Source organism: Mobula hypostoma, chromosome 1 (assembly GCF_963921235.1).
Source record: "Mobula hypostoma chromosome 1, sMobHyp1.1, whole genome shotgun sequence".
Lineage (NCBI taxonomy): Eukaryota > Metazoa > Chordata > Chondrichthyes > Myliobatiformes > Myliobatidae > Mobula > Mobula hypostoma.
This window is the reverse complement of record NC_086097.1, coordinates 227,327,280-227,341,633: the sequence shown is the minus strand read 5'-3', so window position 1 is coordinate 227,341,633 and position 14,354 is coordinate 227,327,280. Positions and strand designations below refer to the sequence as shown.

The 14,354-nt window shown below is 41.0% G+C and overlaps 1 protein-coding gene across 1 annotated transcript in view; it reads right to left on the bottom strand.

Moving 5' to 3' along the window:
- The window catches only part of LOC134349574 (paramyosin), a 674,039-nt gene that overhangs the window by 218,552 nt on the left and 441,133 nt on the right, over positions 1-14,354 (bottom strand). The window contains exon 17 of the mRNA XM_063054149.1: positions 2,548-2,737. Within this exon, the coding sequence (XP_062910219.1) occupies positions 2,548-2,737 (190 nt within the window). The remainder of the gene's footprint in view (positions 1-2,547; positions 2,738-14,354) is intronic.

The window sequence follows — 14,354 nt, the reverse complement described above, 5'->3', positions numbered from 1 at the left end:
CAGAGTCAGATCTATCTAGCCTCTAAATCCATAACAATCTTAAATATTCAACAATACCAAGTTATCCTTATAAAGATTAAAATTAAGTTACAAAATAGAAAATACTGGAAACAATTTCCCTCCCATGAAATAAGGGAGTGACTGAACTTGCATCAGATTAGAAAATCAAAATGACTGAGGATGCTGGAAAGTTGAAATAAAATAGAAAATGCTGTAACCCCTCAGTAGGTCAGGAAACACTGAGGAAAGAGAAACAAGAGTCTCAGATCAAAGAGTCTTCTTCAGAAATGATAAAGAGGAAAACAAGTTAGTTTTAAGTTGCAGAGAGGATGGGGAGAGTTGGATAGTACAAATATTTGATGGGATAGGATAAGAGCAAGGTTAGATCTGTTGTAAGTTGAATAGGTTGATTCTTCACTGTCACTGCTGAGAAGCTACCTGGAGCAGGAGTTATATCACTCCTTGAAGAGTTCAATGTCAGAGTATGTCAGATCTTTTATGTTCTGGGAGTACCAGTTTTCAGAATCAGGGTGAATTGAATGTCAAACTAACCGAAATTTGTTGGTCAATAAGTCTGGAAGCCAGTTACAGATGGGAGCCCCAATCCAAGGTCAAAGATTGTAAAGGTGAGATGAGCCCATAAGCCCACTTAATATCGCCCTGAATCATCATTTCTCTACCTTCCCCAGAATCCTGCTAGTAGAAAATTTATTACTCTATTCTGTGGTCCAGCTAATTACAGTTCATTCCTCATTCTAATGTTTGTGAATCAACATTGATTCATTGTCGGACAATGCAATGTTAAACCTTAAGCTCAAAATTTTCATGGACCAGCTCCATCATTGATACAAAATTTCCTCTAACATCTCCCATATGCCTACTGTTGCTCTCTGACTGACACTTGGCAGATCCCCTGCTAAATCATATCAAAACAGGTCAGAGATTCTTTTAGTTGTCTTGACCATATTCACCTGAAAATCTTGCATAAATCAAAGTCTTTCTCAGTTAAGAAGAACTACATCAAACCATTTTAAAGTAAGTTATAGGTCATTTCCATTGATCCACTCCTGAAAGGATCAGAGTCCTCTACAAAGCTTTCCTGTTATTTGCAAGGGAAGCCAAAACATTATTTTTGGTACAGTCGGCGATTTGGGCCGAAACCCTTAAACAGGACTAGAGAATAAAAGCTAAGGAGTAGATTTGAAAGGTGGGGAGGGAGAGAGAGAAACACCAGATGATAGGTGAAACTTGGAGGGGGAGGAAAGTTGATTGGTGAAAGAGACAAAAGGCCATAGAAGAAAGAATAAAAGGGGGGGGGGCCGGAGAGGAGCACCAGAGGGAGGCGATGGGAGGGCAAGGAAATAACATGAGGAAGGAAAAAGTTTGAGAAATCGATGTTCATGCCATCATGTTGGAGGCTACCCAAATGGGATATAAGGTGTTGTTCCTTCAACCTAACTGTGGCCTTATCACGACAGTGGAGGAGGCCATGGGCGGACATAACGGAATGGGAATGGGAAGTGGAATTAAAATAGGTGGCCACTGGGAGATCCCACTTGTTCTGGCGGATGGAGCGCAGATGCTCAGCGAAGCAGTTTCCCAATCTACATCGAGTCTCACATCTGCCATCTTCCCATTATCTCTCCCTTATCTGATTCCACATATCACCTACCAATCTCTGTCTCTACCCATCTCCCTATCCTCCCGTATCCGACTCTATCTTCCTGATGTTTTCTTATGTTGGCACCTTTCACCTGCCAGCCTCTGCTTCAATACCACCATCTCTTCCACTGACCCATCATCTCTTCTCAACTGATTTCACCTATCATCTACCATCCTCTGTCTCATCCCTCCTTCTCACTTCTGTATATTAGCTATTTTCCCTCAACGTTCTCAGTCCTGAAACTGAGTTAGCTGTGAGAGTTGATATGGGTAAAGCAGATTTATTTGGACAACTAAGAAAATAAATGATTTTAGTTTGTGCAATGATTTAAGAAATGATATAAATTTGATCTATAGTCATAGTCATACTTGATTGATCCCGGGGGAAATTGGTTTTTGTTACAGTTGCACCATTAATAATAGATAGAACTATAAATAGTTAAATATTAATATGTAAATTATGCCAGTAAATTATGAAATAAGTCCAGGACCAGCCTATTGGCTCAGGGTGTCTGACCCTCCAAGGGAGGAGTTGTAAAGTTTGATGGCCACAGGCAGGAATGACTTCCTATGACGCTCGGTGTTGCATCTCAGTGGAATGAGTCTCTGGCTGAATGTACTCCTGTGCCCACCCAGTACATTATGTAGTGGATGGGAGACATTGTACAAGATGGCATGCAACTCGGACAGCATCCTCTTTTCAGACACCACCGTGAGAGAGTCCAGTTCCATCCCCACAACATCACTGGCCTTACGAATGAGCTTGTTGATTCTGTTGGTGTCTGCTACCCTCAGCCTGCTGCCCCAGCACACAACAGCAACACAAGGAACACAATAATAAAAACATCAAACAGAAAGGAAACTTTTAAAGAAACAATATCTTACTTGTATTTATTCATCTCTTCCTCTGTAGTTTCAAGCTGTTTTTTCAGTGTTCTTATTTGCATGTGCAATGTTTGTTGTTTTTGCTCTTGATGGACTACCTCAGATGTTTGGTTATTTAGCTGCTTCTCTGTAGCTTGTAGGTTTGACTCCAGTAAAATTAATTTCTCTTCTCGATTTGCAAGCTCTTGCACTATAATTAGACAGTAATAACTTTTAATATCAAAATGCTCATAACATGCACACTTCTGGACAATTACTTTTAACACTTCAACATTTTAATATTTGATACCGCAAACAAATGAATTAAATGCATGTCTGATTTCTCCCTCATCTACAGTTGCCTTTTTCTTTTCTTATATGAAAACATTAGTTTTCCAAGCCCAATTTCATTGGTGTTTTGCTGTTTGTTACAATAAGCAGGAATTGTGACACATCTTGACAAGAGATTTTAGGTCTTAATTAAGGGCAACGAGTCTAACCTCACACAGACACTTCTAACAAGAGTCTTGGACAGTAGGCAGAAAGGATCTCTGGATTTGCTCAAAGAAGCTGTGTGCAGCAACTGGGTTCACATCTGCCAATTAGCTTACATGTTTTCTTGTAAATGCTGTTAATGTATAGGTGCTATTGTTGAACAAATTGTAATATTGGAACATTTGTTTGTATTTTAGAAGTAATCTGGATTATCTTGACAACAGATAATGGTTGACCTACAAATCACCTCTGCAAATCATAACGTCTGATTGTGAGATAATATTAATAAGTTGCATCAACAGCCAACTGTTCTAATTGCCAGTTATATTTCAGTATATATGATGCAAAACTTTCAGAGGAAGGAAAGAAAATATTCAATTGGAGGGCAAGAGGAAAATGCTGCATGCACCTTGTAATGATAATAAAGCAATAGATGGCGCTATATTTCTGGTCACAGAGAAAACAAACATCAGAATAACTTGGCTAAACTTGGTAACATTAAGATGTAAGATTCAAGCATCATATTATAGTTCTTTTAATTGGACAATTAAAAAAATCATGTCTCAGATGTATTTTTGAATGAAGACATAGTGTATCATCTTGTGAAGACCCTTTTCGTTTTTTGCACCATTATTTCAGCTCACAGACTGAAATAAAAATCATTGTCAAATATACAAGGAAACATTATTTAATATGTGTTAGTAAATGGAAATTAACATGAATTATTAAGCACAATAAAATCAAGCCAAGCATACCCAGAAGATTCACATAATTTTGTTGTGGAAAAAAATGTAATGTAAAATTATACAGCGCTCATGATTAATATGTGTCTGCAGTACAGAAACATTTCAGCTCTGCCTTAGGAAATCACTCAGGTGAGTTTGATTACTAAATACTTAAGAGTGCAAATATTTGTTGCTCATTTATTGATGACAGTATGAGGAATCTGAGTTTACAGAACACAAGTTAGCAGTTCAGGTATACAGGACAATAAATTCAGTTAATCAACAGAAAAAAAAATATTAAACAATCCCAGACCTGAGATGGCCTGTTTGCATATTTAAGTAAAGGCTCGAATTGGTTTGACCTGAGATAGTTGGTGATAGCAGAATCAGAATCAGATTTAATACCACTGGCATTGACATGAAATTTGTTAACTTTATGGCAGTAGTACAATGAGATAGATGATAAATAAATATAGAGAAAAAAACTGTTACATTAAGTATATAAATGTCCATTAAATAGTTAAGTTGAAATAAGTTGTGCAAAAAAAAACAAAAATAAAAAATTAGTGAGGTAGTGTTCATGGGTTCAATTTTCAGTTAGAAATCTAATGGCAGAAGGGAAGAATCATCATCATCATCATCAGGTGCCATGCCCAGTTTCAGCTTTGACTGCCATGGCCCACACACAGACTCCTGTTTCGGGTCAAGGGGATCAATTCATTGGTATTCATTTCCAGTTCTCTGGCTGCTGTCTCCATCATCATTTGTCTTTGCCGTCCTTTTGCTTTCTTCGTTTCAATCTTTCCCATAATTACCATGCATTCCAACTCCTCTTTCCTAATCACATGTCCAATGAAGTTACATTGCCTTTTCATGATCTCATACATTATTTCTCTTTTTGTGCTTGCTCTGTTCATGACATCCTTGTTAGATATTCATTTCGTCCATATTCTTTGCATCCTCCTCAAACACCACATCTCTGCTGCTTCAATTCGTTTCCTCATGTTACTAGATATTGTCCAACATTCTGATCCATATAACGTAACTGGATAAATGTAACATTTCAGTACTCTGAGCATGACAACCCGCCTCAGAATGGAAGAAGCTGTTCCTAAATAACTAAGTTATTACTAAGGTTGTGTATTGAGTCCCATACTCTACTCCCTCTTCACTTACGACTGTGTACCTGCATTTAACACCAATACCATTGTCAAATTCACAGATGACACAACAGTGATCGGGTTGATCTCCAACAGAGACGAATCAGCGTACAGAGTGGAGGTACAGAACTTAGTGAGCTAGTGCTCAGAGAACAACCTGTCTCTTAATACAGCAAAGACTAAGGAGCTAATTATCAATTTTGGAAAGTCACAGGATGACGAGTACGCTCCAGTCTACATTAACAGGGACATAGTGGAGAGAGTGTCCAGTTTCAGGTTTCTGGGAATATATATCTCAGAAGACCTTACATGGTCCAGTAACACCACTACAATAGTTAAGAAAGCACTGCAATGTTTGTTTTTCCTCAGGGCGCTGAAGAAAGCTGGTCTATCTGAACAGATGCTGGTGACCTTTTACCGCTGCACCATAGAGAGCATCTTAACATACTGCATCACTGTGTGGTATCTGAGTTGTACAGCAGCTGATAGGAAAGCACTTCAGCGGGTCATCTCTAGCGCACAGATCATTGGGACACAGCTCCCAGCCCTGGAGGATACCTACAGCTCTCGCTGCCTAAGGAAAGCTACAAGCATCTGTAAGGACAATACACACCCATGCAATCATCTGTTTGACCTTCTTCCATCTGGCAGACATTATAAGATTTTCTATGCCCGCACCTCCAAACTGAAAAATAGCTTTTTCCCCAGAGCTATAATTGCTCTGAACCAATCGAACAAGCATCATCCATAAATGTGTTATATTGCTACTTTAATACTGGTTTTATGGCTGTCATGCATCTGAGTTGCACTTCTGTACTGCTGGACATTGCTTGTACTGGCTGGTTACTTGATTTTATTTACTGTTCATTTAGTTTATTTGTTGTTTTATAGCATTGAGTACGAGAGTTGCAAACTCATTTTCGCTGTATTGGTGCATAACAAATTGTACTATACAATGACAATAAAGATATTCCATTTCATTTCAGGTGTGTGCCTTCGAGCTTCTGTACTTCCTTCCCAACAGAAAGAATGAGAAGAGGGCATGTCCTAGGTGGTGGAGATCCTTAATGATGGATGCCACCTTCCTAAGATCTTGACAATGTCTTGGATACTATGGAGGTTAGTACTCATTATGGAGCTGACTAATTTTACAAGTTTCTGTAACTTATTTCGAGCTTGTGCAGTAGCCACACTCTGCCCCATCGCCCATACCAGACAATGATGCAGCCAGTCAGAATGCTCTCCACGGTACATTTGTAGAAGTTTTGAGTGTTTCAGTTGACAAACCAAATCTCCTCAAACTCCTAATGAAATATAGCCACTGTCTTGCCTTCTTTACAGCTGCATCAATATGTTGTGTACAGATTAGGTCCTCAAGGATACTGACATCCACAAACTTGTAATTGCTCACTCTTTCCATTTCTGATCCCTCTATGAGTATGCAGCATGAGTTACATTTAGGGTTTGGATTTACATAAAACATGAAACAATACTTGATTTCCAGAAGCGAGCAATGTGATCCCACACATTTGAAGAAACCAGTATCCTAGAAGTCCACCAATCATTTACACCCCCCTGCTGCTCATTACCAATTACACTCTCCATTGCTTTCTAGTTATTCCATTGAATGTATGGATATTAATCAGTTTATAGTTATGAGCAGAGGAATGACAAATTGAGTTTAATCTGCCCAAGTATAAGGTGTTGTATTTTGGGAGGGCAAAGGTAAGGGGAAAGCATACAGTTTATGGTAGGGCCCTTAACAACACTGAAGTACAGAGGGATTTTAGGGTCCAAGTGCATACCTCCATTAAAATGGCAATGCCAATAGATACTGTGGCAAAGAAGGCATATGGTATGTTTACATTCGTCACTAGGAGCACCGAATATAAGCACCAGGAAAGTTAAGTTGTAGTTGTATAAAACCATGGTTAGGTGCAGTCCTGGTTGCCCCATTACAAAAAGGATGAGAAAGTTTTAGAGATGATTTAGAAGGGGTTTACCCAGATCCTGCCTGAACTACAGGCTATTAGTTATCTTCTTCTTCAGCTGTCCATCGATTTCGATGTTGACTGAAGCCTGGGCAAGGTTGTATGGAAGACCAGCAGTTGCCATGCTGCAAGTCTCCCTTCTCCACGCCACCGATGTTGTCCAAGGGAAGGCCAGTAGGACCCATACAGCTTAGCACCGGTGTCATCACAGAGCAATGTGTGGTTAAGTGCCTTGCTCAAGGACATAACACGCTGCCTCATCTGAAGATCAAACTAGCAACCTTCAGATCACTAGACCGACGCCTTAACCACTTGGCCACACGCCCACACTTATTAGCTATAAGAAGGGATTAGACAAACTGGAGATTGCTTTATCTGGAGCATTGTAGGCTGGGGGACGTCATGCTAGAGGTCTGTAAGATTATGAGCAGCATAGATAGAACAAACAGCCAGATTCTTTTATCCAGAAAACAAATGCTGCATACTCCAGATGACAGCTTTAAGGTAAGGGGGGAAGTTTAAAGGGTGGTTGGTGCCTGGAATGACTGTCAGGGTGGTAGTGGTAGCAGATATTATAGTGGTATTCGTATGCAGGGAATGGTGGGATTTGGCTCACATGCAGACAGAATGGATAAATTTAATTTGGCATCATGCTCAGCACGGACATTGTGGGCCAAAAGCCTATTTCTGTGTTGTGTTTTCCTGTTCTATGTTCTATTTATCTATCTCTGCAATCTCTGTTTCCTTCCACTGGTTTCTATTTCAATGCCTTTCCTTTTCTTCTTCATCTCTACCTCTCCCAACCGCTTCACACTAAAGAAACCAAGCTTATCGCTGGCACCAATATCATGAGGTCTGACATGAGGGAAGCTTACACAGAAACATAGAAAACCTACAGCACTATACAGGCCCTTCGGCCCACAATGCTGCGCCGAACATGCACTTACTTTAGAAATTACCTAAGGTTACACATAGCCCTCTGTTTTTCTAAGCTCCATGTACCTATCCATGAGTCTCTTAAAACAGGGGTCCCCAACCTTTTTTGCACTGTGGACCGGTTTAATATTGACAATAGTTTTGCGGACCAGCCAACAATATACTTGCCGGGGGGTGGGGGGGGGTAAGATTGCCAACAGAGAAGAGTAGCAGTCAAATACTATGACCATGAAGCCTTGCGCGGGCACCTGTGTGCGCATGCGTGTACGTGCCAATTTTTCTTCTACAAGTCGTTTTTGGCGATTCTGTTCAGTGGGGGGGGGTTAATCACGACCACAATATAGGTGATACGTGGCTAATACACTCAATTTTGTTTCTAAAAGGGTTTATCTAACGAATTTAATATTAAACACACAGCGCATATTTTCCTCGCATGAATATAGTGATAAGTCAATTATCAGGGGAGGACAGGGGAGCTTGAAATAAGTGTTGAACGAACTTCCAGTAGAAGTGGTAGAGGCAGGTTCGATATTATCATTTAAAGAAAAATTGGATAGGTATATGGACAGGAAAGGAATGGAGGGTTATGGGCTGAGTGCAGGTCAGTGGGACTAGGTGAGGGTAGGGTTTGGCACGGACTAGAAGGGGAGAGATGGCCTGTTTCCGTGCTGTAATTGTTATATGGTTATATAAGTCACTTATAAGTCAATAGCATCATAACATTTTAAGTAATGGTTGGATATTAAACACACAGCACATATTTTCCCCGTATGGACATATAAAATCATTGCAACACACCAATGTCGCTGAATCAGTGGGAGCCCTGGGCTTGTTTTCCTGCAACAACACAGTCCCATCGAGGGGTGATGGGAGACAGTGATACTAGAAGGGGGTTCCTTATGTCCAGTCTATTCCACAATTTAGTTTTCGTTGCATTCATTGCAGAGGTATGTTGGAAATGGAAGCAACGTTTCATTGCTTTCGTGGCTATCTCAGGATATTTAGCCTTGACTTTGATCCAGAATGCCGGCAGAGATGTTATGTCAAACATACTTTCCAGCCCACCGTCATTCGCAAGCTCGAGGAGTTGATCTCCTTCCTGCGCTGACACAGATGACACGTGCGTAATGACCTCGCATGTGTTCAAGCTCAACAGTGGGCAAGTGGGCGTGACAGGGAATGAGGAAAGGTGCAGCTGACTCATATCACCAAATCATATCATTTCCTCGCGGCCCGGTAGTGCATGCTTTGCGGCCCAGTACCAGTCCGCGGCCCGGTGGTTGGGGACCACTGTCTTAAAAGCCGCTATCGTATCCGTCTCCACCACTGTCGCTGGCAGCCCATTCCATGCACTCACCACTCTGTGTAAAATACTTATCCCTGACATCTCCTCTGTACCTACTTCCAAGCACCTTAAAATTGTGCCCTCTCGTATTAGCCATTTTTAAGCCCTGGGAAAAAGCCCCTGACTATCCACACGATCAATGCCTCTCATTACCTTATACACCTCTATCAGGTCACCTCCGCCGCTCCAAGGAGAAAAGGCAGAGTTCACTCAACCTATTCTCATAAGGCATGCTCCCCAATCCAGGCGACATCTTTGTAAATCTCCTCTGCACCCTTTCTATAGTTTCCACATCCTTTCTGTAGTGATATGACCAGAACTGAGCACAGTACTCCAAGTGGGTTCTGACCAGGGTCCTATATAGCTGTAACATTACCTCTCAGCTCTTAAGTTCAATCCCATGGTTGATGAAGACCAATGCATCATATGTCTTCTTAACCACAGAGTCAATCTGCGCAACAACTTTGAGTGTCCTATGGACTCAGACCCCAAGATCCTTCTGATCCTCCACACTGCCAAGAGTCTTACCATTAATACCATATTCTGCCACCATATTTGACCTACCAAAATGAACCACCTCACACTTATCTGGGTTGAACTCCATCTGCCACTTCTCAGCCCAGTTTTGTATGCTATCGATGTCCCACTGAAACCTCTGACAGCCCTCCACACTATCCACAGCACCCCCAACCCCCAACATTACCCTCACAATTCATGTGTGGTGATTTTGCTGGTGACTCCTCAAACTCAAAAAGAGCACAAGAAATCTTAGCATGTCTTCCCTCCCTACTACTGAGTAAAACATTTAACTATTAACATGTTACATATCCTTATAGATAATCATAAATTTCCCATCAAGTTGAAGGATTATTTGCTTTTACAGAGCAACAATGTAATATAAATAATTTGTAATTAAAAGAGAGTTATCAAAAAAACTTTATTTTATACTAACTTAAACAACAGGAATTCTGCAGATGCTGGAAATTCAAGCAACATACATCAAAGTTGCTGGTGAACGCAGCAGGCCAAGCAGCATCTATAGGAAGAGGCGCAGTCGAAGGGTCTCGGCCTGAAACGTCGACTGCGCCTCTTCCTATAGATGCTGCTTGGCCTGCTGCGTTCACCAGCAACTTTGATGTATGTTGCTTTTATACTAACTGTTTAATATAAACAAAAATGATATAGTTCTAAAGAAGGGTCTTTGACCTGGCACATTAGCTCTGCTTCTCTTCCAACAAATGCAGCCTGACTTGCTGAGCATTTACACACACACTTTAGGAACTCAATGGGTCAGGCACCATCTCTGGAAGAAAATGGACAGTTAATGTCATGGACCGAGATCCTTCACCAGGATTGACGCCAGACACTAGGATTTTCAGTTTGTATTTTAGATTTCTAGTATCTGCAATTTTATTTTGATCCTCTGCCTTGCCTTAGTTGGTTTCGGGGCACAGGCAACAAAAGTAGCATGCTTTACTTATAATCCCTTTGGCAGCCTTACAACTGCCTAGGGCTATTACAGTGTACCTGGTGTTCATACTGGCAAGCAATCTTATGTCAAGCATATTCTTTTGATATAAGATCAATAATAGATTCTTGTCAAAAGGCAATTTTTCACATGTTTTCACCTTGCCTTTCTCACAGGTAATAGTTACAGGAAGTACATTCATGAATTAGAACAAAAAAAGAGGAATTATTTTACTTTTTGAAAAAAAACAACTTCCTGTGCACAACAATTCTAAATTAATACAACATCCAAATATTTATCTGGAATCAGATGCTAGTACAGGAAAATCCAAGCATCAAATTATTATCTCAAAAGGAAAGGGTGCAACAAGCAGTTGTCAGATCAGTTCAGTCTGTTATGTTCCATTTGAACTTTATCTAAAGAAAGGTTTTAAAATCTGTTCTACAAATTTTCTTCAAAGAATTGATAAAACAATGCACATAGATTTGGAGTCTGTGAAAAAAAACATTTAATGATTTGAAATGCTTAAATATTACATCCATTAAGGCAATATCTTTATAATAGCTGATTGCAAGTTTCCAGAAAGACTGATTCACTCAACTATAGAATCTTGACTTCCATTCAAACTACATAGAAAAAGCCAGTTATGCTTTTGTAACCTGGTGTAGACTGTGCTAACTTAGAAAAGGCACAACTCTGAAATGAGCAATCCTCTAGTAAACCAAGTCAGAGCAAGGTCAACTGCCCAACATATTAACTCTAATAGGAAATTACAACAAATAGGGACAGTTTATGGCTGAAATCAGAGTCGGTGCACTGCTGAAAAGAAGATCCTGGAGCTGAACAGTCTTCAAACCACATAGTGATGCCACCAGTCAGAAACCTCTCCATCAAAAATCAATAGAAATTTGCTACAGACCTTGGTGATGTACCAAGTCTCTACAAACTTCTAACAAAGTACAGCTGCTGGCATGCCATCTTCATGATTTCATGAAGGTGTTGGGCTCAGGATAGATCCTTTGAAATGCTGATATCCAGGTACATAAAGCCCTTCACCTTTCCACTATAGTTGCCATAACTACCATAAATGGCAGCACCTCACAAGTTTAGACACATATGCCACAAGAGTAAAATCTGAGAGAGGGCCTGGGGCAGGGATGATTATTCGAAGAATCTTACAGCTTAACATACCGCTGCACCAGGTCTTTCATGGACACTTTAAGAGTATAGTTTATTTTTTATCAATCATAATCTACCAGTATTCTACCTACATGTTTCTCCCTCAAGAGTTAGGGGACAGACAGGAGATTCTGTGGCTTTGAAAGAGAAGCTAGGGTGGCGTGTTGCCTCCTAGGTGCTAGGGTCCAGGATGTCTCAGAATGGCTGCAGAAGATTCTAAAGGAGGAGCGTGAGTAGCCAGATGTTGTGGTGCACATTAGCAGCAAATGACTTAGGTAGAAAGGAGGAAGAGCTCCCTTCAGTGTTTTCCCCAGCTCCCTATACTCCTGCACAGTGAGTATAGGGAGCTGGGGAAAACACTGAAGAACAGGACCTCCAATGTAGCAATCTCTGGATTACAGCCAGTGCCACATGCTAGTCAAAGCAAGAATAAGATGATGGTATAGATGAATGAGTGGCTGAGGAAGTGGTGCAGGTCTGGATCATTGGGATCTCTTCTGAGGAAAGTATGATCTGTATAAAAAGGATGGGTTAAACCTGAATCTGAGGGGGCCCAATATCTTTGGAGCCAGGTTTGCTCGAGTTGTTGGGGAGTTGGCAGGGGGATGGGATCTGGAGTGATAGGTCTGAGTATGGGGCAGTGTGTAGTGAGACTGTGAAGAAGGTCAGGCAGATGATAGGGCAAAATTGCAGTCAGTGTGGTAAGATTAAGTGCAACTTGGATGCAAATCGAAAAAGGTGACGAATACAGGACTGAAGGTATTATATTTGAATGCACGCAGTATACAGAATAAGGGAGCTGAACTTATAGCACAGTTAGAGACTAGCAGGTATAATGTTGTAGGCATCACTGAGATGTAGCTGAAAGAAGATCATAGTTGGGAGCTTAACAACCAAGAATATACCTTGTGTCAAAACGACAGGCAGGTCAGCACAGGCAATGGGGTGGCTCTGTTGGTAAAAAAAATGAAATCAAATCCTTAGAAAGAGGTGCCATAGGATCAGAAGATATAGAATCCTTGTGGGTAGAGTTCAGAAACTGCAAGGGCCCACTGAGGGAATGGGAATTTTGGATTGGGTGTTGTGCAATGAATCAGATTTGATTAGGAAGCTTAAGATAAAGGAAGCCTCAGAAGACTGTGATCTTAATATGATAGACTTCACCCTGCAGTTTGAGAGGGAGAAGATAAAATAAGACATATCATTATTACAGTGTGGGCACGTGGCCAAGTGGTTAAGGCATTGGACTAGCGACCTGAAGGTCATGATTTCGAGCCCCAGCCCAGGGAACATGTTGTGTCCTTGAGCAAGGCACTTAATCACACAGTGCTCTGTGACAATACTGGTGCCAAGCTGTATGGGTCCTAATGCCCTTCCCTTGGACAACATTGGTGTCGTGGAGAGGGGAGACTTGCAGCATGGGCAACTGCTGGTCTTCCATACAACCTTGCCCAGGCCTGCGCCCTGGAAAGTGAAGACTTTCCAGGCGCAGATCCATCATCTCGCAAGACTAACGGATCACTATTACAGTGGAGCAAAGGGAATTACAGAAGCATGAGAGGGGTTGATTGGAAGGGGGCACCACCAGGGATAAAGGCAGAACAGCAATGGCTGGAAATTCTGGGGACAAATCAGAAGGCACAGGATGGATACATCCTAAAGGGATGATGAGGCAACCGTGGGTGACAAAGAAAGTCAAAGACAGCATAAAAGCAAAAGAGAGGGCATATAATATAGCAAAAAAATAGTGGGAACCAACAGAAGGCAAATAAAAAATAAAAGAAAAGATAAACATGAAGGTATGTTTGCTAAAAATATCAAAGAAGATACCAGAAGTTTTTTTTCTGATATACGAAGAGTAAAAGGGAGGAGAACATTGATATTGTACTACTCTAAAATTAAACTAGGGAGGTAGAAATGGGGTACAAACAAATGGCAGAAGAACTTAATAAGTATTTTCCCTCAGTCTTTACTGTGGAAGACACTAACAATATGCCAGAAGTTTGAGGGTGTCAGGAGGCAGAAGGGAGTGTAGTTGCTATTACTAAGCAGAAGCTGTTTGGGAAGCTGAAAGGTCTGAAGGTAGATACGTTACCTCGACTATATGGACTACGCCCCAGGGTTCTGAAGGAGGTAGCTGAAGAGATTGTGCAGGCATTAGAAATGATCTTTCAAGAATCACTGTATTCTGGAATAGTTCAGGAGGACTGGAAAATTGGAAATGTCACTCCACTCTTTAAGAAGGGAGGGAAGCAGAAGAAAGGAAATTATTGCCTGTTACTCTGACTTCAATGGTTGGGAAGAAGTTACAGACCATTATTAAGGATGAAGTTTCGGGATAACTGGAGGCCCATGATAAACTGGGCCAAAGTCAGCATGGTTTCCTTAAAGGGAAATCTTGCCTGACAAATCCGTTGGAACTCTTTGAGGAAATAACAGGCAAGCTAGACAAAGGAGAGTCAATGTATGTTGTTTACTTGGATTTTCAGAAGTCCCTTGATAAGGTGCAACACATGAGGCTCCTCAACA